Source organism: Chanodichthys erythropterus, chromosome 2, assembly GCF_024489055.1.
Source record: "Chanodichthys erythropterus isolate Z2021 chromosome 2, ASM2448905v1, whole genome shotgun sequence".
Lineage (NCBI taxonomy): Eukaryota > Metazoa > Chordata > Actinopteri > Cypriniformes > Xenocyprididae > Chanodichthys > Chanodichthys erythropterus.
The window spans coordinates 22,709,981-22,732,910 of NC_090222.1; the positions used below are offsets into that span (position 1 = coordinate 22,709,981).

Below are 22,930 nucleotides of genomic sequence, written 5' to 3' on the forward strand. Positions count from 1 at the left end.
TTCGGTAGGAACTGTAAAAAGTGGCTGCTGTTTGTTTGATGTGCTCCATGACTGAGGCCTGTCTGTATAAACTGGACTATAGATATTGGTATAAACTCAGCAGAGCGTCTAACAGGGCGCAGGAGCCGTGAGGCTATGTAAAAGCATAATGTTAATATGTAGGTAGGACATTATATTCGGTCCGAATGAAATAATACAATGATTGGATTTTGATAAATGTAAAAAAAAAACTTTTAGACCGTTTAACTGATTGCTATCAGGATAGGACGACACTTTTAAAAGGTTAGTTCACCCAAAAATGAAAATTATGTCATTTATTACTCACCCTCATGTCGTTCCACACCCGCAAGACCTTCGTTCATCTTCAGAACACAAATTAAGATATTTTTGATAAAATCCGATGGCTCAGTGAGGCCTCTATTGCCAGCAAAATAATTAACACTTTCAGATGCCCAGAAAGGTAGTAAAAACATATTTAAAACGGTTCATGTGACTACAGTGGTTCAACCTTAATGTTATAAAGCGACGAGAATATTTTTTGTGCGCCAAAAAAAATAAATAACGACTTTTCAACAATATCTAGTGATGGCCGATTTTCAAAACACTGCTTTTCATTTTTGGGTGAACTAACCCTTTTACCAGTATAAAAAAAAAATCTGTAGAGAATCACTTATTGCACATTTAAATGTTTGGTTAACATAAACATGTCAATCCACTTTTAAAAATTGTCTTGGGATAATTTGATAATACACTTTAGGGATAATTTGATAATACACTTTAGACAATATTTTTATGTCTAAAAAAAAACAACAACAGACCGTTCTTTGTACAACTGTATTGTTGCAAATCAAAGCACAACAAAAGGATGCATCATTACCATGCCATATGAACAGAACACTATTACTGCTCCCGTTTGATCACAATCAATCAGCTGGACTAATAAACTAAAAGACATTTATAAAAAAAAAAATTAAAGTAAGGAACAACAAAAGGAAAAGTATTAAGAACAATAAGGGCATAATGAGTGCTTTGCACAAACATCATGGCTTTCAAACAGTCACACAAACAAAACCAAAAAGCGAGAAAGTCTGCAAGCAACATGCATAATTAAGTTAAGGGAGCTGTTGAGGTCTTTGGCTGAGATGCAAACATCTGCATGTTCCTCTAGGACCGTCTCCTAAGAATGAAATGCATTTCTAGAGCGCCACCGGGCAGCTCCACTCTACATATACAGTAAAAAAAAAATAAAAATAAAAAAATAATTGGATTTCTAAAAGCAGCATGCACATTCTGAAAGCTTTCACTACGCACAGTTTTTCCTATGACATTTCCTAGCAAATTACAGCAAACACTAAAAGTAAATTACAGTTTGGGATCTTGCAGAGCAATGCATTTAAAATACAACATCACAATTACAAGCAAAAACATTGTTTATCATTTCAGCCCAACATTGTGCTACACTGAGCAGTATTCAAAACAAAGTACAGAGTAAAGTATACAAAGTGTGTGTGTGTAAATCAGTGATTTAATCATGGTGCTGTGCGAGGGCTGGAAACAGAGCGTGTGTTCAAGCTTGTGTGGGGTGGAGCTTCATGTGTGAAAGTGAGACTAAATGTGAGGTTTAAATGACAAAGGGCAGTGGCTCGCTGTTGGCAGGAAGCCTGAATGTATCCACCGTTCAAAGTCTCAACTCAGATAGTCAGGTAATAGCCTATTTCTAATACTTAGCAATTAAAGGAATAATTCACCTAAAAACAAAAAATCATTTACTCACCATTGTTCCAAACTCAGATGCGGATACTCTTTTTTTTTTTTCAGTGGAGACTTTGAAGAATTTATGCATTTTTGTCAATATAACAATTGTGCATAATGTTAGTTGCTCCCCCCAAAAAATGTAATTTTAAATTTAAACTGAATTGCACAAAACCAATGTAATACTCTCTTTATATTCCAAGTCGTCTGAAGCCATATGATCCCAAATTATTGACTCAATATTCCTGAAACAATAATTCTCGAATTAAAAGGATAGTTCATCCAAAAATGAAAATTCTGTCATTTACTCACCCTCAATTTGTTCCAAACCTGTATGAATTCCTTTCTTCCGATGAACACAAAAGATATTTTGAAGGATATGGGTAACCAAATAGTTGATTGCCTTCATTGACTTCCATAGTATTTTTTACACCCAATACTATGGATGTCAATGGGGTCCAATGGGAGTTGACAGAATTTTCAATTTTGGGTGAACTATCCTTTAACAGTTCACTTGAGGTGACTATTATCAGCAAATAATAACAAATTTGGTTTGTTAATCTCATGAAGCAAACATATAACTTCAGAAAACTTGGAATATAAGGTCATACAGGCCTTTAATTTGCAGCTCAACAGTCATGATGTCAATATGCATTGATGTCCTGCATGAAGATTTATCAAAAAAAATTCCACAGAAAAAAGTTATATGGAGTTGGAAGGAATGACTTAAAATTAATTGGGGGATGGGTAACTATTCCTTTAGAGTAACAACCCAGTCACATCGAGCTTTGTAAATGCAATATCAGACATGCAGGGGAAAAACAAATCCATATTTCCATACTATATCCATCTACTATACACATTCCAGATGAGCTTTTTTATCATACACTAATCAACACCAATTTGTGCAACTGTTAATGACAAGCAGCTGGAGACACTGTAATGGTATAGGTGCACATATATTTCCATTACAAAACAAAAGTAAACACACATTTGCACACATCCTTATCAATGACAGACTATGACAAACATGCTGGTTATAACTTTGGGAAGGCAGTCAAATAGTCCCCTTTGTCAAAGCGATAAGAGCCTTTCCTCTTCCACAGCAAGCACAGCCAGCGTCTCAAATGCACACGTCACACATTCACACTCTTTGTCAGGCGCTCTCATACAATCAGGTCCAAATTTAATAACAAATGTCTCCTCTGAAACATTCCAGAGGATCCAAAACATAAACCTGCAGAGGTGGCGTCCATGTTGGTAGCTGCAGCAATCGAAGGTTGTTTTTTTTTTTTTTTTAATCAAAATCTGCTCTATCTCCTCCTAACTGGTACAGTTCTGCTAGCTGGACAAGTTCTGCTGAGGACACTTTGGAGCTTGGGGTAAAAACAAAACAAAAAAAATCCTGGGGAACAGATGAGGGTCTATGGTTAAAAAAATTGAGTGAACGTGAGAGGAAGAAGAGGGTGTGCGTGTTCATACTCACAGGTAAAAAGGCTATAACAAGCTGTTTCGTCCATTAGCGTGAGGCACTTTGGATCTCATTTGTTCCTGTATTGGGCCAGACTGCAAGAGGAAGTGACACAATCAGGTTATCGGCTTGGAAAACATGCATAATTATAAACAAAAAGTCCAAAAACAGAAGTTCACTTTAACAAACACATCTATACTTTTAGTAGTATAGTAATTTTCCCTTGAAAAAGTCTTAAAATGGCCATAAAGGACAATTTGACGACTCATAATGTTTTGAGGTAAAATAGTCTGCTGTACTATGAAAATATAGTAACTTTCAGAATGCAAAACCTTCTTCTGTGTCAAAAAAAAAAAAAAAAAAAAGTGTCTGAATCTTTGAAACAAATTGTTTTTAGTCTCTCTAAATTCCACCTTTTCGAGAGCCTACTCTGCTCTGATTGGTCAGATGGCCCAGTCTTTTGTTGACTGGTCTTAACATCACGTGTCAAAAACTAAACATCTATTACCATATCTGAATTTCAGCTCTGGTGGCTTCCTCAGTGCTTGTATACACAGTAATGATGGTGTCGGTTTTTCTATATCAATTCCAGAGCAAGTCCTCAACCTTTTGAAGTGAATGCAAAGTAGATTGCAGTGCTAAAAACAGCATCTTCTCGACATGTCGACAATACAAATCAAACTCTTCCAGGCATCAGCTACACCTACAGTATGATTTGTCAAAGTAGACATTGTTTGTGGGCAGCCAATGAATACCACAGGCTGGCTTTATGCAAATTTTTTACATTGTTACAAAGGTTTGTAACAGGAAGTAAGACTGGAATTGCTGACGACTCAGTTTCAGCAGTTTAGAATCGATTCTTTCTTCTAGGAGACAATAACTTTAATTGTCATCCACTTCGATGTTTTAAAATTATGCAGACCTTTTACATTCACAAACAGCTATATTACACACTACATGAAAGGTGATATCTTAAAAAATATATTATTTAACAACAACAACAAAAATTGTATTAGGGCTGCCCCCTAGTAGTCGACTAACGGTTAGTCGGTGAGAAGAAGCTTAGTCGACCAAAACTGGTATTAATCGGTTAGTCGCAGAAAAAGAAAAAATAAATCTCCACAGGAAGTGCCGAAATCAGACATTCTATGATGGACAGATCATTAACGGCAGGAAATCCAAACATTTGCCTATATCATTCATAATTCATCGACATCAAATATGGCTTATCACTTGAAACATGTAAGTAGTAGCAACTTTACAAGTCTGCTCGCTCTGACGTTAACTAACATAGATAAATGTGCGCTATTATCATCACAAAAACGAACCGAAACTCAGATATATTTTTCATGTCTGTGAGGCAAGTATATACTATAAGCTTGAAATGTCTACTTTTAAATGAGCCAATTTAAATCTAAAACAAATATTCTCAGATTATGTAATCCGTCCACTCTGTAGCTGAAAACACATAAAACACTAGTTTATCAATAAAATATTAAAATGTTTAGTCTCTCTTTTTTTTTTTTTTTTCCCTTCACACCACATGTTTGACCGCTGATTCGGCTATGTATTATTATAAAAGCTCATTATTATGATTTACATGGTTTATTAATAAAACAATTAGTCGACTAATCGCTCAAATCAACGACTACTAGTCGACTTAGGACTGGGGGATTTAGCAGTAATCAGGGAACCGGCTTTACTGACGAAATGCGCGTGACAATTGCATGCGATATATATTCCCCAGCCCTAAGTTGACTAGAAAAATATTTTAATCTTTAATCTTTAGTTAAATTGTATTATGTGCCATCTTTGCAAATGAAGCTTTTGTTTATGAGGCATACTGTTAATAAGATAAAACACTGGATTACATCAATGCTGCATGATGCATAAACTGTAAAAGAGTTTCACACTTCTAGAGGTGGAGCTGAAAAAAAAAAAAAAAAAAAAAAAACACTACATCCTTCATGCATCAACAAGCCTGTTTCACACACAGAGCTCTTCACAGCGTCACACCCATTGTTACATCATGTGTCTCAGGAACACTGAATCTCACAGCAGAATGAGAAGGAAGTCCATTTTCTCTGGTTCATTCTATACACAATTTCCCAGTACAACACAAAAGAACAGAAGCACAAGGGAAAACCCAGCGGGTCAATCACCTGTGTTTAACAATCAGCACATCACATGGACTATGAAAGGCTGATATCAACCAATACCGCTTATCACTGAAAGTTTCAGCTATCAGCAGAGTATTGTTAACAGGTTCAGCCTTTGCTTTGATACAACTATTAAAGCTGCAATTGTATAAACTGCGCATTTCTTAAGAGATGTTGAGTCACCTAAGAGCTGTACATTTTGCAAACAACACACAAAGCTAAAGATTGCCACTTAAAAATCAATCAATGGCCACTGCAAAGACCTTGACGAACATTTCCTCATTTAAAGAGCTCTATTCTGTCTCTGATGGGCTGTCCGCCAACATTCCTCTGAGCAAGTTGCAGTCTGCTTGATTCTGCCCAGGTATTCAGTCCCTCTGTGAACTGCAGGATTAGATAACTCCTCACCTTTCTTATTTGACAACACAACAGCCCAATGAACACAAGCTAAGATCTCAAACAAGTCCCACTTCAGTATCACATCTCACACATGCAGCATGTCTACTTTTTTCAACCACACATGAATTTGCTTTGCGAATTAGATTTATGACACCTGTATGACAGAATACTACTTTTTTATTACAAACTTAAACTAAAAACAAATATATTACCCAACTCATTAGATTTATAAAGCCTTTAAATAATAATAAAAATTATTAAAATAATAAAACTAAACCAAAAGAGTAGTGCTCCCAAGCTCATCATATTTACAAAGTCTTGACATTTTTGTCTTTGCAAAAAAAAAAAATATATATTTTTGTAATGGTTTTATAAACTAAAATAAACTAATTAGAAATATTATTGCTCCCATGCTCATTAGACATCTTGATATTTATGATGTCTTTACATAAAAAAAAGAATAATAATGACAATAATGATAAAAAATATATTTATACGACTACTACTACTACTACTACACCACTTTATCAGAGAATGTCCAACATCCATGCGAAGCAGTTAAAGGGGACCTATAATGCCACTTTTAGAAGATGTAAATGATGTCCCCAGAGTGTGTATGTGAAGTTTTAGCTCAAAATACCCCACAGATAATTTTATAGCATGTTAAATTTGTCACTTCTTAAAAAAAACGCTCCTTTTTTGTGTGTCCCTTTAAATGCAAATAAGCTGCTGCTCCTACGAAAAGGGCGGAGTTTCAAGAGCTCATGTTAGCAGCGCCAATTACCAAAGGCAGTCACAATTAAAATGTTAGAAACCGTTCAGACTTTTATGTTCAAACCGGAGTCAGACAATGATGGAGAGACTCGAGAAGAAGTGACAACATGTAGAATGCAACAGGACATTTCTGAATGGTTAGTTGATTAATTTATGCTGCTGATGTGAAGTTAACTATCTTAAAGTTATTGATTGCATATTCCATCATGATAAATAGCTCATGTGGGAACTGTTGTAAGATGTCTACATAGCCAGAGAGTATATGCTGCAACTTATGTTGTCATCTTGCTTTTATGCCATTGCATTTGTGTTACGTACTGTATTGCAATAACATGGCCTCACCCATTTGTTGCTTGTTCTCTGGGGCAGGGTTTATGTAAATTTTAGGGTTAGTGATGTCACTAACCCGAGAAGAAGCTTGTTGTAGTCCTTAAACAGAATTCTTTAAAAGAAAGTATCTCCCTTTGCTTTGAACTTTGAGCGTCGTAACTTTGCAGATGTAGTTTATGCTCTAACAGAAACATTACACACTAACTAAAGCTAAAAGGTAAAATCATAATCAACCACCCCTTTAAACATGACATGCTCAGACAACTGACAGGTGCAGCTGGTGTAAGGGAAAAAACGAAAGGAAAAGAGGGCAAAAGAAAAACATCAGGGACTTTCAAAAAGTTTGAAAGGGGGTATCAGGTGTATTTGTACAAAAATCCCAGCAAAGCCCATTTAGATGTTCTCGGTATGACCCTGAGGTTTAGTAAAGAATCCATGCAGAAGCATTTGTTCTGTCATTGTCAATTTATTATAGCCATGCCATAAACATTAAGATGAGTGAGTCCCACTGTACCAACACAATAAAACATCTTACCGGCTGCATGCCATCTGCCATTTCACCAGAGCCTATGTGTGTCAGATGAACGAAATTTGTGGGCTCTCCGATCATGCTACGGTCAATTCTCCTCCGTTTCTTCTTCTGTGAACATAAAGGCTTATATTAAAAAAAGTCCAGCATAAAGATACAAAGCATTCAAATGGCAGGTTTTCACAGTTGTTGTTGAAAATATAAGTGTAGTGAGTGGAGCCTGTCATGTGACCATACATAGACCATACCAGTGCCTGGGTGATATTACACTAATTTTTCCCGATGGAATCTATTCCTGGATACATCCTGAAGATAAACAGGATAGTTTCTAAAAATCCCCAAATGTCATACAATTTACTCAGCGGTTTCTCTTTTCTTTCTTTCTCAGACCTTGACTATGCGGTAAAGTTAGTGAGACATTATATAATAAATTTTTAAAAAAAACAAAAACAAAAAAAAAAACATTGTATCAACAACCAGAATAATTATTTGATGAGATCATGTGCCATAGTAGGGGTGTTGGCATACATGCCATTACTTGTCTGCCCATATTGAACAAAGTGCATTTAACACAACATATAGCAGTGGATTTACATTGTCAACCATCAAATACATCTTCTAGACTCATCTAAAAAACAGACCAGAGATCATTTGATGTCAGTATTCAGTTCATTTGGCTAGTGTAAAAGTGTACAAGCAAGCCGCACCAGAGTCAGTTTGAAAAAGTGGTCTGCGTATGGTTTATGTAAACTCTTGTTCCGTTCACAATTGGTATGAAAAACTCACAGAAGTGAGTTTCTATTGATAACATTTTTATACATCTGCTTTAACATTTATACTTTAACATTATTTTTATCATTACATAAACAGTTCTTTCTGTCAAAATAACAGTAATATTCTTTATTTAAATAATTTCAATATGACAAATCTAAAACTCTTTGAGGTGCAATTTAGAATAAAATGTGGCTATAAATATTTATTTTTAATTTCTGTATGATAATAATAATAATTATTTTTAAACTATTTTATAATATAAACTCGTATTGATATTGCGTGATCTTTGACGTTACACGGGCAAATACATTTGCATATAACTGCCTCCAGAGCAAGACATCGATGAATACTTATACATCAGCCCCGCCCACTGGCATGCAGTTTTTAATAGCTGACATTTGCCTACACTTGATGTGATCGTGAGTGTCATGTCGCATCAAAAGCAAACAGAACCCATTATAAATCACTGACACTGTCTACACTGGATACTGTATACAGATGTGTATTCAGTTTGTGACATAATCCACGCTCTTGAATCTGTCGACAACAGGACAAATGGAAGACTGAAAAAATCTTCCCTTTGACGTGTCCAGTTTAAACAGCTCATTTGCATCTCTGTACATAATTCAGAAGGATCCCAGCATCAGGAACAAGTGGATTGTTTATTTAATGCTGTCCCGGATTGCATCTCAGAATTATATGTTTGTTCGGTGCATTTTGTTTTGTAAAGAAGGCAGTGTGGAGAGTTCACAAATAAACTTTTGCTGAAAATTGAGTTAATTTTGTCAACAAAAACTATGACGAAAAATGTTTGTCAACAAGCTTTTTTTCCCATGACTATAAGATGAGACGATGACGAGACAATAATAAGGTCACTAAAAGAAAATTGCGACTATATCAACATGCAATATTGTTGATGGAAAAAAAAAAAAAAAAAAAAAGACTAAAATGTGGTTAAAAAATAAAAACTTAAAAATCTCTCGACTAAACAAAAACAGGACATGGCCGACTAAATATGACAAAAACTAAAAAGTTTATTTGACACAGGACTGAAAATAGCTGACACAATTAACACTAGTTGAAAAATTGAATTTGATCTGACAGCAGCTGCATCACAAAATTGAAGAAAATTATTTCAAAATGGTAGTGAGTGGCTGTTGATACTGTTTCCTATGCAATGACATTAGCCAATCATAGGAGAGGCCATTTACTGACAAGCCTTAAAGGAGCCACCCCTTAAAAATTGATCATTTCAGACAGTGTCAGAATGAGTGTTGAAAATTAACATTTTTTTCTGCATATATATTTTGTTTTTGTGCAAAAAAACGTTATTAACATTGAGGTTAAGTGAACCTCAAAGAACATTGACAAAATTAAGGTGAAAAATAAAAAAACTGCCTAAAGTTACAACATATTTTAAATGCAAAACTCTCTTATGGAACTCCAGACATCCTTCAAAAAGGTGTTTACTTTCATAATGTGTATAGCCAATGGCCCATAGCATATGCTTTAGTCCTTATCACCTTCTCTGATGCAAGGAGACACTTAGGTAATCATTTTATCTAAATCAGTATAAGAAAATTGCTCTTGCACTGGGAAGTAGCATTGGTCTGTGTTACAGATGCCCACTGCTGTCTAACCTCACCCCCCCACCCACCCAACAATAGAACAAACAAGCACCTAAAAATAAAAACAGGAAGGAGGGAGGAAAAGAATGAGCACTCCCAGCTCGGAGAAGCCAGCTTCCCTTCAGAACCCCCTGTCATTGTTACAGGAGACCATGGTAAACCTGGGTCACTCATCATTGGCTCAGAACTCCAATCCAGACTAAAAACAAACCGATTAACAGACTAACAAAGATTGAATGGAGCCAAAAAAGAATTGTCAAATATTCTAAGCTATTTTAGAAATAAAAACATGATTCTTTTCCTCAAAGGGAAAGCCCACCCAAAAATTAAATTATTGCTATCATTTACTCACTTGACTTTTGCTCATGCAACACAAAAGGAGAAGATTAGCAGAATGTCCAAACTTGCTTTTTTCCAAAGAAATGAAAGAAGACAGACAGGGATTGTTCATGTGCCAACAGGGTCATAAAAGTGCCAATAAAAGAGATCCATATAACTCATGCTATATTTTAAAAGTCTTTTAAAAGACATATGGTTATTTTGTGTGAGGAACAGACTGATCTTTTAGTCATTATTCACATAAAACTACTTTTCAAACTTGCCGCATCATGATCAAGTCGTGCACGAACCAATAACATATGAAGTAAAACCTGGTACAACGCATCTGAATATGCCCAAGCGCGAATGAGATTTCAGAGATGAAGTGGAAAATAATTCTTTTTAGAGAAGAGTAACTTATATCAAACTATATGGCTTTAGAAGGAAATATAGAATATAGTATGCGAGTCATGCAGTACTTTTATGGTGCCTATTGCTCATTTTGGAATTTGACAGACGGTGGTCACTGTATTTTCATTGTATGAAAAATAGCAGCGTCAACATTGTTAAACTTCTCCTTTTGTGTTCTACTGAAGAAAGTCACGTGGGCCTAGAATGACATTAGGGTGAGTAAATGACAACAATTATCATTTTTGGGTGAACTTAAAGGGATAGTTCACCCAAAAATGAAACATTTTGTCATTAGTTACCCTCAAGTTTGAGTAAGTCCAAACCTGTATGACTTTCTTTCTTCTGTTGAACACAAAAGATGATGTTTTCAAGAATGTGGGTTCAGACAGCTTACAGCACCTGTTGACTTTCATAGTAGGAAAAAAAATACTATGGAAGTCAATGGGTGCCGTAAACTGTCTGAACACCAACATTCTTTAAAATTTCTTATTTTGTGTTCAACAGATGAAAGAAACTCATACAGGTTTGGAACAACATGAGGGGGAGTAAATGATAATAAAATTTTCATTTTAACAACAGCACATGACAAATTTAACAAAAATACATTAGATGCATCATACATTACTCTTCAATACGAAGCCCCGTGCATGACATGCAGGGAAAAATATAGTAAGCTAAATCATACACATGTTTACTAATTAGTTCCCTCGATTTGCTAAATGTTGTGAAACATTATTACAATTTAATATAGCTGTTTTGTACTTTAATATATTTTTAAAATATAATTTATTTCTGTGATGCAAAGCGGAGTTTTCAGCATCATTACTCCAGTCTTCAGTGTCACATGATCCTTCAGAAATCATTCTAATATGCCGAACTTTTGAAAGCAGTTGCGCTGCTTAATATTTTTGTTGAAACTCCTGATACATTTTTATTAATAGAATTTATAGAACAAAGTTCAAAAGAACAGAATTTATTTAAAATATGATCAATTTAATGCATCCTTGCTGAATAAAAGTATTATTTCTTTAAACAAACAATCTTACTGGCCTCAAACTCTTGATCATTTACCATAATAATAAATATGCATGTATGGGCACATTTATCAGACTACCTTCACATGCAAAGTGATTTGGATCCATGACGCAACCTCCACACTTTCACCCGTCCAATGACAGAGCATTCTTTGTCCATCTGAGTTTCACGTCTGGCTTCACTCTCCAAAACACATTTGCACTCCTGACAAACTCCTGAGACTATCTGGGTCACATTCACATCAGCTGAAAGGTTTCTTTTCTGTCCTAGACCAGCGTGAGTCATTCTTCGCGTGATTAGAGAACAGAAAACTCGCATGAGCCACGGGGAAAACCAAATTAATGAAATTAGTCCAGATGTTGCTCTCAAGAGGAGCCTGGTATCAATACCTGTGATTCATGGAGATTTTTGAAAACTAGGTTTTACTGTAAAAAAAAAAAATTATGATGAAAGTCTGGGAAATAAAACTATAAATCTCTCCAAATGAAGCACTTACCGGAGGAGGTTTGGCTACCACACAGCAACCAATCTTATGCCAGAACGCACTCATCTCCGGCACACACCGGTTGGATTCCCTCCTCTCTCTCGCCACCCTGCAGGCCGTTTAGAGACGAGATAGACAGAGAATCTAATCCTCAACACTCAGCGATATAAGCCGTGGCTCGTCCAAAAAACCTCTGTCCTGATCACAGCAGAATCCTCGTTGATGTCTTTGCTTTAAGTATATATAAGACCCCTCAGAAATTCCCTGTTATTCTGCACCCCTGATTTCCAGTTGATTCTGTGGGACTGTGGGGTTTATGTGAGGCAGTGATGTTGCAAACGAATCTGTTTAATGAAAAAGAAAAAAATGATTTCAGTGAAGTAGACATGAATCCATCATACAAGCACACCATATATTTAACAACATACTACAGACAAAACAAGAAATGTCAGACTACAAATGAAGCAAATAAGACAAATCTAATGTTAACTTTAAAAAGACAAGACAAATATACAACGTTTTTGTAATCTTAATATTTCTTTCAATGACAGTAACATGGTACTTTGACAAGTAATATGGTACTGATCAATTACCATATTCATTTAATGTGGCATTTATTTATATGGTAGTACTTCAAATAACTTCTGAATAGTATTACCATTTTCGTAAAAAGAAAATTAAGTACTATCCCAGACAGCAACATAATGTCGGCCCAGATCCGGCCCACATCTGGTCCGTGTGTAATCCACATGTATCAGATGTGGGCTGGATCTGGGCCACATTATGTTGCTGTCTGGGATGGCAGTATCATGGACTAAAATCATGACATTTCCATACGTATCATGTAGTAATAATTCCATAGTACATACAATTCTTGTATTGAATGATTAATACATTCATACACATGGTACTCCAATTAATTTTAAAGAATACTGTGCATGTCGAAAAACAACATGGTAGTTTATAATAAATAAATGAAATTTCGTCAATAAGCAAACAATGTTAGCACGACCCAATCTGCTGAGTTGTCTAGAAAGACAGCAATTATAGGACTCTTTATGCTGTCTAGGAAGGCAGTTCACTATTTTTTAAAGACACACAACCGCTTTCTTGAGTACCCTTTATTGTGAAAAACCGTTACAACTAAGAGAAATACACGGAAAATCAGTGTAATTATGAGCAAGAAACCTGTTAAGCTGACAGCTACTTAACACACCTAGATGAGCTCAAGTAAACGAGGAACCACGGGTTACAAACGTTACAAAGAAACAAACCACTGAGCCGAAAGCAGAAAAAACAAACAGCCCGGAGGAAGTTAAAGAAAACAATACAGCAGTGTCTAAAAGTTTATGAATGTTTTTTCCCCATCGACTAGTTTCAACTCACAGCACCTCGATGATTAAGTTGTCAGAGAGTAATCCGACTAAAGTGAACTAGACTATCAGCGTCCATCGCTTATCTTTCTGGTCTTTATTACTCAACCAGCGCTGTTCTTATTCAAACTCAACTGTTGCTGAAAGTTTGGCACAGCAATCCAGCTCGATCGATACCGGGCCGAGTAAGCGCCTCAAATGAATTAATAAAGTTCAACAGAGTCTTGGAAAAAGTTATTTTTCCTTATACGAATTAAAATATAAAGAAAAACGCTACCTTACATGTAAAAGAGAGTCCCTGTGAAGGGCTGGAGTGAAGCGCCTCTTGAGTGGAGAGCTGAGGGTGGAAATGACTCTGTGTTTCCCAGATCACTGAGGTGTGGTTGAAGTTTCCCCCATTAATATGAGGAAATACTTCAAACCAGAGACCACCAGCGCCACCACTGGGCTACTGATATATACAAAATATCCGATGGATGTAGTAGATATACACAAAGCCTGTCTTTCTTTAATCTATAGATTTTTTTTTTTTCATCTGATTGGTCTATTATCTGATGAAAACGGAGAGGTTAATTTCCTCCAACTTGTTACTTTACTGCATTTAAATCAATCTCTAGTCTCTTTATATAGAATTGCTGAGATTAAGCAGTTTGCCAATACTTAATATTTAAAAGCAGTAATCAGTGTGCACTTTTGCATTAAATTGTGTATTAAAACATTATGCATTTTTTGCATAATAGTGTTTATTTTGATGAAAACAACAGCATAACATGTATTTTTAACGATAAATACATTTAATATATTCATTAAAAATATATGAGCTGTTTTTGCATGAATATAAATATTACATTGGCAAAAAAAAAATATTATTAATTTAATAATTTATTAATTTTCATAGTGAATTGTGCTTAATACACAATTTATTTTAGTGCAAACGCGCACATAGCCGATTTTGTGCTTTTAAATCCCCAGGTGAAAAAAATACTATAATAAACTGTAAATAAATACTGTAGTAAACTAGTATACTGTAGTTTTTACTACAGTAAACTGTAGTGTATATTGTAGTATAATATACCCTAGTTGTTGAAAACTTAGTACAGTATTGTGTAAAGTAATTTGTTTATATTACTATAGTTGTTATATTATAACAGCAACTATAGAATCACCACAACAAATGAATTCAAGTACTTTACTATAGTATGGTTCAAAAACACTACAGTATTTACTATAAATTACTATAGTATTTTTTCACCTGGGCTTTGCATTGGAAAACCTTTAAATTGATTTAAATAGTAAAAGAAACTAATTGGAGAAAATAAATGAGCATATTTTAAATAAATGAGCATAAACCTCTTCGTTTCCAAAAACAGAGAATAGATGATTTACATTTTTCTTCTGGTGTAACGAATATAAACCAGCAGGGTGCGCTATAGACGTCTCAACACTACCAAAGAAGAACCAATCAAATATTTCTACTTCCGGTACCGTTCGTGCGCCATCTTTGACGATACATAGCCCATGTATGTTATTTTTGTTTTCAAAAGTATCGAAAAGTATGATAGAACACTAAAGCGCATTAAACGAAGCATACGTCTGTTTTTTACCGAATCTAACGTGTTATAATTCAGTAAAAGTCTTCGGGAAACATTTTTGGCGAGGTGAGCAGCTGAAGTTTTGCTTTATTCTGTTTACTAGAAACTGACTGGAGGAGTTTGATGAACTGTCATTAAAAGAGATTTTAATTACATATTTTACATGGTTTTGGCGATATAGTAACTGCAGACGATCACCTGTCAATACGAACAGCTATTTTCTAACTTGAAAACTTACGCGTAACTTACTCAACTTGTTGAAAATTATAAATTTGCAATTTAAATTATTTGTTCTTTACCTGTCAGATTATTAGTTTGCGCATAAAAACAGTCTGTAGTATAATATCTAGGAAAATATACTGTGTATATTACAAAAATCTCATAGAAGACAACCAATAAGGTAACAACAGTCATTGTTGGGCTTGTTTTGATAAATGAAATCAAACTGTTTTATTTGTAAATAATATCACTATATAACAGATATAATTAACCTGACTTTTTAAAGTGTGAAAATGTTCATCGATCCAGCCACACAGTGATACTGTAAACAAAAGTGTCCAGCATGAAATCAACTTCCACCGGAACTTGCCTTATTATAAAATGATGACTGTTTCCCGTCCTGTCATTGATAATGAATTATGTCTAACATTAATGTACACATCCACTTCCTGGCACTTAAAACACTGTGGAAATCCCTGTGGAATGAAGTCTTATGATTAATATAACCACAATGTCATTTAGCATACAGTTTGTGTACATGGAAAATCGTTTCCTTAACATCCTTTGGACATTTTCTTTGAAACACTTCATCTGGTTAAACGCCCTAAGAATGTAAACAGGTGGTTGTCAAGATATAAAGCAACTTTTCAGTATCAATATTTAGTGTATTCCAATGCTTCAAACCTTATTTGCATCATTAGATGTCGCTTGTGGATTTGGGAAAGCGTTTGTTGGAGGCAGCGCGCAAAGGACAGGATGATGAAGTGAGGTCACTTATGGCCAATGGAGCTCCTTTTACTACAGACTGGGTGAGTTGTATTTGCTGCTCAAGCATACTACAAATGCAGACCTATTGTCTGCTATTTATAATCTGCATTTTACTATAACAGTAATGATGGTAATATGTTTTAGCTGGGAACCTCGCCACTTCATTTAGCAGCACAATATGGGCACTACTCCACCGCTGAGGTGCTTCTCCGTGCCGGCGTTAGTAGAGATGCCCGCACTAAAGTGGATCGGACCCCCCTCCACATGGCTGCGGCAGAGGGCCACTCAAGCATTGTTGAATTATTGGTCAAGGTAAGAACAAATGATCTCAGAAGAGTATTGGATTATTCAAATTTTGACATTCTTAATTTTTGTTGTGTTATATCTGATTCTGCTCCTTTCTGGGACAGAGTGGAGCAGACATCAATGCCAAAGACATGCTGAAAATGACCGCCTTGCACTGGGCTACGGAGCATGGGCACAGGGGGGTCGTGGAGCTATTAATCAAATACGGTGCTGATACTCACGCCCTCAGCAAGTTTGACAAGACGCCTTTTAACATTGCAGTGGACCGAGGAAACACTGAGCTGATGCTCTTGTTACAGGTAAAAAATAACAGATATTACTATCTAAAACTCACCAGCTGTTATGTATTTAACAATGTTCTTAGGTGAAATCAAGCTGCAGTATCATAACTTGACTGGATTGTTTGTTATTCTAGGAGGGAATGCAGAACCAAGTGAACATGAATCCAGAAAGGACAATCCTAAGCAGCACATCACCCGCCTCTGCCAGCCCTCAGTTCATCATCTCCTCCTCTGGGGTGGTCAATCTCTCTGATATTGTTCTCACCAATGCTAAGGCTAACACAGGTATGAGTTTCATTACAGTTTGTTATTTCAGATAATTTGCCAGCCATGAAACGTTTATATAATTTTTATTTTAAAAAAATCTTGCGCACCACTCAAACTTGCTGAATCATTTAATAGCTTTAATATGCAGTCAACAGACCTTCCTCAGGCAAGCTGCAAATTCGAGTGGTGTGCAAGATTTATTTCATTTTTTGGTTTAAGTTGTACATTTATCGCACACCTGCTAAAGATTTGGGTGTGCAAGGTACTATATATTTCTACATAATTTTTATTTATAAAATGTGTCCCTATGACAGCAATGGCAGTGGCAATCTATTCTTTCCATCCTCCCTGCCAAAAATGATCTGAATCACTATTTTTCTTCCTAGTATACTCAGTTTGTTGACTTAAAAGCAAGGAGTTTTCCCATATACACTACCATTCAAAAGTTTGAAGTCATTAGAACTTTTTAAACTAAATTAATCCTTTCTTTTTTAACAAGGACACATTACATTGATCAAAAGTGACAGTAAAGACATCAGGGTTCCTACGCGGTTTGGAAAAGTATGGAAAAGTATGGAATTTGATTTGAGTGATTTCCAGGTCTGGAAAAGTATGGAAAAAAGAAATCAGAGTATGGAAAAATATTTGTGTTTCCAGACTGTTGTCTCTATTCAGTTTTCTAATTTATTATACCTGCAAACTAGACACTTTACAGCGAAATTAGCTCTTTTGAATCAAAATACATAATTTATGTTAATCGTGTAGATCCGAAGAGGTTTTTTTCAGGGCGAGTGCGTGTCTCAGGATTCTCACAAGAATCGAAAATGGGCTACTTTCCCATAGACTGGAGTGAGTCGTGATCTTTCTTGGTGCTCTGTGGCGTGATAGATCGCTGTAGTGCTCGTGAACCGACCATCTCTTCTGCTTTACTAGTTACAGCACAAAATAAACATGATTGAACATCCGAAGGAATGTTGAAAGATAAAGTACAACTTACTGAATTCTGTATCACATGCAATCGATCAATTATTGTTTCAACTGCAGAAAGGCATCAATAAAACTGTCATCATGTAAAAATATCACATTTAGCCTACCTCAGAAAAGCCGTTCAATGGCCAAAAACTCATTATTCAGCTACAAAAATGAACTTCAAGAGGAGCATTTTTCTAAATATATGCACTATAGGCTGTTGCATATTCATTGTATTTGTACTTAACATGTGCTTCGATATTAAATGTATAAATCTGTTTCATGACAGCCACCATTTAAATGTTTAGGCCTAAATAATAAAAAAAAAGAGAAAAATAATTGTCATTAAAAATTTATATAAACTTCCTTATGTGTAATTTAGCCTACATGAAAGTAGCTTGCAAATCAGTTTTAACCAATTATTATAATGATGTACCAGCTGTGGTTCCTTGTATAATTTACAGCATTAGTTGAATTTTTCTTTGAGGAAATTTGCCATGTACAGTATTTGACCTGATAGGCCGCAAATGAATCAATATTGAATCGAAGGTAATCAAATCAAAATCAAATTTTCAAAATCAAATTTTCAAAATCAAAATTTTCAAAATCAAAATCAAGCAAGCTTCTGAATCAAAATCGCATTCAATTGTGAAATTTGTGTCAATTCTCAGCCATACTGTCATTTTATTATTATTTTTATTTTTTTTACTTGAAGGAAATGTTAGTTTTCCCATTTATGTTGTTGTCAGAGTGCACCAGAATGCTTCATTTACATGTTAAAATCACAAAAATCTTCTCCTGGGGGAGGATGCCCCCAGACCCCCCTACACATCACCTTTTACAACTCTTTTTACTTTGCAGATGTTTATAAACTTGTGAATTTCTAAAATATTTCTAACATTTCTAAAACTGATACTGCGCTTTTGTAGGCTACTCTATAGAAATGTTTTGATTCCAACAAATACTGACAACAGAACAGAATGGATAAATCAGAGAAGAATGTCTATGAAGTAAATGTGTCGAATTATTAGAATGTTAAACAAATTAAATATTTACGCCTATGTAGCGAGTGGTATGGTCAGAAAGGGAAACAAAGTCACTACCCTTTTAAACAGGGAATATATTAGTACTTGTAAATTAATCCACAACAGAAGTCACACAGCAACGTAGTTTTAAGAAGAGAAGGGCCTAGACGTAAATACTAAATACAAAACTTTATTTCAACAATCAAACACTGATTTAAAAATCACTAAAAGACTGTAAGAACCCTACTACAAACATGAAGCAGAGAAAACATAGAAAAGGAGACAGAGACTAACCAATGGCAGAAAAACGTTTGGAAGGAGGTCTGGAAATTTGAGTCTGGAAAAGTATGGAATTTTGAAATGGAAAATGTGTAGGAACCCTGAGACATTTATAATCTTTAAAAAGACGTCTATTTCAAATAAATGCTGTGCTTTTCAACGTTCTATTCATCAAAAATTCCTAAAAAAGTATCATGGTTTCCACAAAAATATTAAGCAACATGAGTTGTGACAAGTTTCTTTAGCAGGTTTCTACCACTTGTTTTGAATTGTGCTTTAAATTTGATTTTTATTTACTCACTAATGCCAATTCTTGTATTTTGTGCTTGTTTTGCTTTTTGCAATTTGGGAACATAGACAACAGAATTTATTTAACATTTTTAAGTTTTTACATATATTTGAACTGTATACACCTAGAGATTGTTATTAGTGTATTTCTCCCTGCCAAACAAACTGCTTTTATAATCCTGCAGGAGCTTCAGAGAGTTTGATTGCTGCTGATTCAGTGGATTCTGCCATCCAGCATCTTGTAGGGGAAGATGGCCAGAGAGTCATCACCATAGTAACTGACCAACAGGGAAACCTGCAGCCTGGCAACTTGGGACAGAAATTCTTTGTCACAATGCAGGGGCAGCAAAGTGAGTAGATTGTTGCAACATTAGTTTAGTTTATATTTCTTTTAGGACTTTGCAGTATTTATATTCTGACATGTCTGTATATATTTAGTGGTCGCAGTGCCTGCGGGTCAGATAGCAGAAGAAATCATAACAGAGGACCCCAAACCAGTTCCATCGCGGAAGCGGAAATTCGAATCAACCGTCAACCACACAGATGTCAAACATAAGGTGTGACCAGTAGAGATTCTTATTTAAATCTTACTTTTTGGGATGCAAAAGTCAGAATGAAAGGAAGTTACAATAGTCTTTACTTTTGTGACGAATGTGACGAAAGAAAAAAATGTAGGACGGGATTTTATTTTGTCCATCGAAAATTGATTGGATCATTGTGATTTGCTATTGCTGTGATGTCATGTGAGTGACAGGATGTCTTGCTCTCGCGCCGGTAAACACGTCATCAGGGAAGAGAAGAGATGTCACTGCAAGAGTGATCAAAGAATGCTTCCTTTATAATCACTGGAGCTGTCAATCACACAGCTAAAAAAACTCTCACCAAAACTCCCATTATAATCAATAACGCTGTCTACACTGCACAATGAATTTCTTATTTACATGGTGTTTGCACTGTTATTGATGATGAAAGCAGTCATGTGTGCAGTATTCGAGTTGCATATGTTAGCCAATCATAGCAGTGAGTGTTTATATTGAAGTCTCACAGTGTAAAATCAGGGTAGAAAATGGGCTTTTTTTTTTTTTTTTTTTTTTTTACAAATTATGACTATTTTTGATGTAAAAAATCACATTAACATTATAAGTGCATCTCAGAAAACATAAAATAATTAAAAAGAAATGCAGTTCATGATCCCTTTAAAATTGTCGATTTCAATTAAATTAAAATTGTTTTGATTTCATGGTAAATTTAACTGTTTGGTGTTTTCTGCAGGAACCCGACGAGAAGGACAGTAGGGAATTACTGGAACAGCAACTAAAAGAGGCAAACAGAAAAGCCCAGGAATACCGACAGCAGTTACTAAGAAAGGAACAGGAAGCTGAGCAGTACAGGCTTAAACTAGAAGCCATCGCCAACGGGCAGACCAATGGCACCAGCACAGAGCCCCAAGAGGAAGTGGTGCTCCAGGAAGAGGAAGAGGAGGAGGTGGTCGGTGAAGAGGAAGTTGTCATGTTGCCAGAAGGGGCCATAATCATTAAAGAGGAACCCCTTGATTCAACAACAGGAGAAACAGTGACATTAGTAGAGACGGCAGATATCACAGCCACTTCTGAGGGCACGCCGTAGCAGTGAACCCAAAGACTCAAACACTCAGGAATTACATACACTCTTCTAGTCTGTGTACCTGGAGTGGCATGTTGTATTTATTTATTGTAAATCATAACCTTTTGTTTTATCCTTTTTTTTTACTCGTAGCATTCAGTTTCTGTACAGATCTCTACAAACACGTAGCATGAATTATAAATAGGTGGCCACAACGATGCTGAGCTGCTCAGATTGGCAGAATAGGAAGATCAGGTGTGTTCTTTTAACATACAGCGGTGCAAGTCATGTAAGTTTTAGTGATGATGCTTTCCAATCAAGGCCTATTGTGCAACTATACTATTAGTACGGAGGATAGTGTACTTAAAGGAATGTTCTGGGTTCAATACACACCATTTTGACTCGTCCTTTTCTAGTTTTATTTTTTAAAAATGCAAGTTTTGGTTATAATAAAATATACTATAAAAATAGCTTATTTTTTGTTTAAACACTTGCATTACTTATTTGAGTTGCTTCTTGCGTATTGTGCAGAAATGATTGGGTTTAGCATCATCATGCTGTCATTACATCAAAGTTGAATGTTTATCGCCTGGCCCCGTGTCGTGAAAAAAAAAAAAAAAAAAACCTGAAGGACAGGTCACATTGCAAATGCTGTCAATATAGCTTAACTTGAACACGGAACATTCCTGAAATAGTGACATGAGAGTGAAGGTTAACAGTATATCATATAAAGAACAATACTAGACATTATTCAGAGATGAGGACTGTTATGTTATGGCTTTGTGTGCCATTGACTTGCTCCTGCAGTGCACGGTGTCTTATTGATGCAGTCAGCATTGGGTGATGTGATAATCAAAGTAGCTATGTAGTTACTTAAGAAAACTCTTTCATGTTTTATATACTTTTAGCTGTTTATAAAGATAACTTACTCTTTTAAGAGTACAAGATTGAGCAAAGGTTGTTTAACTTTTCTTTTCTTTCTTTTTTTTAATCTAACATCATTTCCTTTGTTCTGTTAGACACTAAATCACGATTTGCATTTCAAAGTTTTGTGCTCTAAAAAGTATGCAACATGTCTGTGCTTGCATTCCATGGCCTGGTCCTGGTCCATGTGCCCATTTCCCAGTTAGCAGCTTTTACAGTCAGTCTTTCAGTTAAGTTATATCATCAGTTGTGTTGTTGAGTATTTTTTTTTTATGTCAAGTTTTAAAATGTGAATGAATGCTCTATGTAATTTTATGGAACTAGACCTTAAATGCTCTATAGATTTCCTCCTCATAGAAAAATGGTTTTGCATTATCTTTGCTGTTTTTTTAGGTACACAACTGATGATTAACATTCCATAAATTGAATTTTAAGGGCTTGTATCACCATTATTGTGCACAACATATTTTTACTCTGTACATATGCAAATATTTACAATTTTCTTCCATCTAAACCCATGAATATTAAGATTTAGAAGGACATTATACTATTTATTGAATGGGTTATTCACTTGGACAAGACCATGTTCTTCCATTATATTTTTCTTGCTTTTTATGCATTTAGAATGTCAGTTGTATAGGATTTCATCAGCAGTGCTTTATAGGTAAAAATGTTTACACTTATTTTGTTGCAAAGTTTGACTGGCAGAATTACTCGTATTTCAGTTTGATGGAAGCAAATGCATACGAATTCTAACTTAAAGCAGACACAAGCACATGACACATAACATAGATCAACAGTTTGTCCCTAAGATTTCTTGTTTGTATATTTTTTACATATATATTTTTGTAATGAAACACTATTGGAGCCTGTCTTTAGTGCACTTGCAGCTGCATTTTATCTTTGGTCAAAATAAATATTTCTGAGGTTTGGTATATCTACTGGAAATTTTTATTGAAGAAAATACTCTTTC

General features: G+C 35.3%; 2 protein-coding genes across 3 annotated transcripts; one reads left to right on the forward strand and one right to left on the reverse strand.

The window, feature by feature from the left end:
• Positions 1-821: 821 nt before the first annotated feature.
• cdc42se1 (CDC42 small effector 1) lies at positions 822-13,831 on the reverse strand. 2 transcript variants are annotated; one of them, XM_067405054.1, is made up of 5 exons: positions 13,720-13,831; positions 12,077-12,408; positions 7,421-7,525; positions 3,239-3,318; positions 822-3,157 (listed from the first exon to the last, which is right to left on the reverse strand). In XM_067405054.1, exons 2-4 carry the CDS (start codon positions 12,128-12,130, stop codon positions 3,250-3,252), a joined length of 228 nt encoding a protein of 75 aa, XP_067261155.1. In that variant the 5' UTR covers positions 12,131-12,408; positions 13,720-13,831; the 3' UTR covers positions 822-3,157; positions 3,239-3,249. The 2 variants fall into 2 exon arrangements, with proteins under 2 accessions (XP_067261155.1, XP_067261162.1); XM_067405061.1 differs by having other exon boundaries at positions 13,715-13,797.
• A 1,107-nt stretch (positions 13,832-14,938) lies between these two features.
• Positions 14,939-22,889, forward strand: gabpb2b (GA binding protein transcription factor subunit beta 2b). The gene is made up of 8 exons (XM_067394012.1): positions 14,939-15,095; positions 15,950-16,057; positions 16,161-16,328; positions 16,427-16,621; positions 16,738-16,888; positions 19,617-19,781; positions 19,870-19,988; positions 20,704-22,889. The coding sequence occupies exons 2-8, from the start codon at positions 15,950-15,952 to the stop codon at positions 21,055-21,057; spliced, it is 1,260 nt and encodes a 419-aa protein (XP_067250113.1). The 5' UTR covers positions 14,939-15,095; the 3' UTR covers positions 21,058-22,889.
• Positions 22,890-22,930: the final 41 nt, after the last annotated feature.